The following is a 3,479-nucleotide window of genomic DNA, read 5'->3' as shown; positions in this document are numbered from 1 at the left end:
AAAGTTCAGTGAACATGGTAGTGAATATTTAACAATGAGTCATACGGATATGTTAAAATTTGTTTTAAGTAGACTTTCCATGATGACAACTTTCTCTTGTCTCTCTAGCCTCCCACTTCCCTATTTAACACTTACTTTGTGCTCCTTGATTTTTTTTTGATTTTTTCAAACCTCGCAGGCAGTAATTGTTGGCACCGGTATTGCAGTACGTACAAAAGGCATCTGCCGGTGTATGCATTTTGCTAACAGTTTAAAAGAAGCCTACCTCAGAGTATTTAAACCACCTGGAACTTTAAAAGGTTTTATATCTGTATTTACCTTAGGTTGGCCAAGAAAAAATATTCAATAGTTAGTTAATTGACCCAACATGGAAAGACTTTATAAATATTTAGCACTGGGTTGAGTCAAATCACTTTTTAAAATTACTTTTCTTGGAGGATGAGGTAGCTTAAAAGGGGTGGGTAATTTTCACAAAGTTTGCTAGGCTAAGTGGCACTAGTTAGATTGGTTACTTCTCAGTATGTTAGGAAGTCATCACCCCAACCGCATTCCAGACAGCAGCAGACAGCAACCCTCTTACCATAGGACTTGGAAATTGCCTCTAGTGTCTCGACTTAGAGGCCTTTTCTGTAGTCAAAATAGCAAAAATGCAACAATACGGTCTCTATTTAACAAGTTCTAAACCACTGATATACGACAAGAGTCCCATTTTTGGGCGCACCCATCGTTACCACGTTTGTAGCACTGCTTAAACAGACTTAAAACACTTATTCAAAAGCCACTACATTAATTTTTTGAGCAAAATTAAGCTATTGCAAATTCTTTACATTTCTTCTGAGTCCATATTATTACGTGCGGACATAGCAACATGACCGGAAGAAAGGATTGCCCATTTTGTGACCAGTGCGCTAGATCAAATAAATGGTGGGGGTTTGCTTTTTCTTTCAGTAGAATGATTTAAAAATAAAGGCCGCTCGTTTGGAAATCACAAAAGACCCTCCGATTATGGAATCATTTGGTATTAGAAATTGGAGGAACGGTACCAACAACTGAAGCCAGCCTAGTCATGAAGCATCTAGAAAGTGCGTTAAGAAGCTGTCTAAGATGTCCTTAAAAAGATGGCAAGTAAGTATACAAACAACATCTCTTCCCCCTTTCTACTAGCAGAGTAACACCCAGAGAGATGAGGCTAGGCAGCAATAAGTTGAGAACAACGTAGCAAGGAGGAATGAGAGCAAAACCTCATCCAACCGAAGCTATTCTAATCCCTATTTTTTTTACTAAATGACTGCTTTTAGGCCAGCTTTCTCGAGACTAGCGGTGGGCACACGGGATAGCCTGCATAGTCCTTTATCCCCAGTACAGTTCCCATACAGGACACATCTATTAAAATTATTTAGCGGAAACAGTCAGGATGTCTTCTTGATTGTGCGTGGGTTAGATTATTGGCACTGATGATTGGTTAGAGTATCTTCCTGTAGCACCAACTACTCCGTGATGGTTGACGCGTTTAAAGTTGATCAAGAGAAGCATCGTGGATTCCATGCAAAGCAAATCTTTGTAATAACTTAATTCTATTATTTGTTCTAAACTCGTGGGGACAGAAGGCTTAGTTTTTAACAATCCAAATGAAGTGCCTGAAATTCCAGCCATGCTGGCAGCCTCCAGTCCTTCTGTACGTCAGCATTATATTCATTTATCCTTAGTATAGTTTCAAAGCAGGACAAAACCACAGATCTATTAGAAATGTCAAGCAAGATCAGTCAGGCATCTCCCTGATCGTATGCAAATCCTATTACTGGCACAATTGGTTCATGGGAGTATATTCTTAGTGCCAACTACTTTGTAGTGGCCAACACGCAGGACCGACAAAAAGGTGCACTGAAAACAACGCTTAATAAGAGAGAGACCCTTTATGACGCTTTGACTATTTTATGCTTCTTTTGCCTTCGCGACCACAAAAGGCTTTGCCTTTGCATTCTCGCCGAGTAACCGGACCTTCAAGCTATGCTAGTGGCCCCAAAGCCTTTCTGTACGTCAGCATCACATATTCTACCTTAGTAACGTGCCTTTCTTTGTCTTTAAAAAAGACTCCAGGTGCTGAAAAACGTCATTTAAATCAAACTATACGGATAACAAAATATTATAGCTGCACGGTATTGTGAAAACTGATAATACTGTCAGTATAAAATGATCTTGTTAAGGAAGGTTAAGTATGTGTTAGATGAATAGCTTGCAAGAAAGCTCCATCCAGGCTTCAAATTATATCACCCTCCAGATCTCAAAATATTTTGCCAATGGGAAGCATGATTTGTCTTGTCTTTACAATTTTCAGGCAAGGCAAAGCCAAGGCTGTTGGGAGCGTTAACAACTGACTAGAAATTTATGAATCTTATTATTCAAGACAGGTGAGAAATAAAGTTAAGTAATGTGTTTTTGAGATTTGATTTTTAATATCTTCTACCGTTAGTACAACTTCCCTATGGGAAATCTACATTTTGAATTTATTCATATTTTGTTACCATTTGTTGTTAATACATTTTGAGTCCACCCTCCTAGTAGCTTCGGCAGTCTCTCTTTCCATTTATACTCATTAAATGGCGTGTTGTTAGGAATCTTTGTATACGCAAATGAGCTTGGACATTGTCAAGTTTCCAAAGGAGTCAATCTATATGATAGGTACTTCAGGACCTAGATCTTCAGCAAAGACAGATGGAGGTGAGCTTGGAGAACGACGTGTACGAACTCGCCTACTACTTGAGCTAACGCAAGGATAAATCGTTAGGTGTTGAGAGTCTCACTTATTTAATATTATGCTGATTGGTCTGGATTCGCCTCTATTGTTAATGCCAGCATATTTGAAGCCTCCTTACGTGGTATTAACCATCCAGGAAGAAATGAGGAAGAACACTGACTCTGAAGTGTTGCAAACCCTTGGATACAAGGATATGTACAAAAATCAAGAACTTAGGAACAAAAATTCTTTTAAGTTGTTGCAGGCATCTGCGGTGCATTTGTAAAGAAATTTATTTTGTTTCATGATAGTTTGTTACACCATTCCGTTCATCATAGGGGTTATGATGAAATTTAATTCCCTATCAGGTTAAAAAGGATTGCTTTGGAGGGCTGATTCCGTGATTAGACTGTGATCGTCGCCTACTCCTATCTGTAACTAATGAGTCAATCATTTTCTGACTAGAAAAGACACCAATCGCTTCAATTTTAAAAGTGCCCTTTCCTATTAAATTACCTCGCTGTGACAAGTAAAAATTTGTTGATCAGTTGACAGTGATGACAATTTCTACCCGTTTACTTTTATAATTTGTCTGGGGTGATGTAGCAAATGCCGTCTAATATAAAGAAAAAAAAACAACTTATCTCCGGAAGGAAATTTACTGTCAGATTTTGTTGTGCATGTGACAGGTTTCACCATCTGCTAGAAACAGCTCCTCTAGTCTGGAGCAAAATAAGTTTATCAA

The 3,479-nt window shown here is 38.5% G+C and overlaps 1 protein-coding gene across 1 annotated transcript in view; it reads left to right on the top strand. All coding sequences in view use genetic code 11, as the record gives it.

Annotated features, from left to right (window-relative positions):
• Positions 1-2,545, top strand: part of EGR_10526 (hypothetical protein) — a gene marked incomplete at both ends in the record, with an annotated part of 8,396 nt that extends 5,851 nt beyond the window's left edge. Inside the window, 3 exons of the mRNA XM_024499775.1 lie at positions 179-323; positions 2,098-2,156; positions 2,471-2,545. Of these exons, the coding sequence (XP_024345815.1) occupies positions 179-323; positions 2,098-2,156; positions 2,471-2,545 (279 nt within the window). The remainder of the gene's footprint in view (positions 1-178; positions 324-2,097; positions 2,157-2,470) is intronic.
• Between the last annotated feature and the right edge of the window lie 934 nt (positions 2,546-3,479).

Source organism: Echinococcus granulosus, assembly GCF_000524195.1.
Source record: "Echinococcus granulosus chromosome Unknown EG_S00229, whole genome shotgun sequence".
NCBI lineage: Eukaryota > Metazoa > Platyhelminthes > Cestoda > Cyclophyllidea > Taeniidae > Echinococcus > Echinococcus granulosus.
Note: the sequence above shows the minus strand (reverse complement) of the source record. Positions and strands in the feature narration are given on the sequence as shown.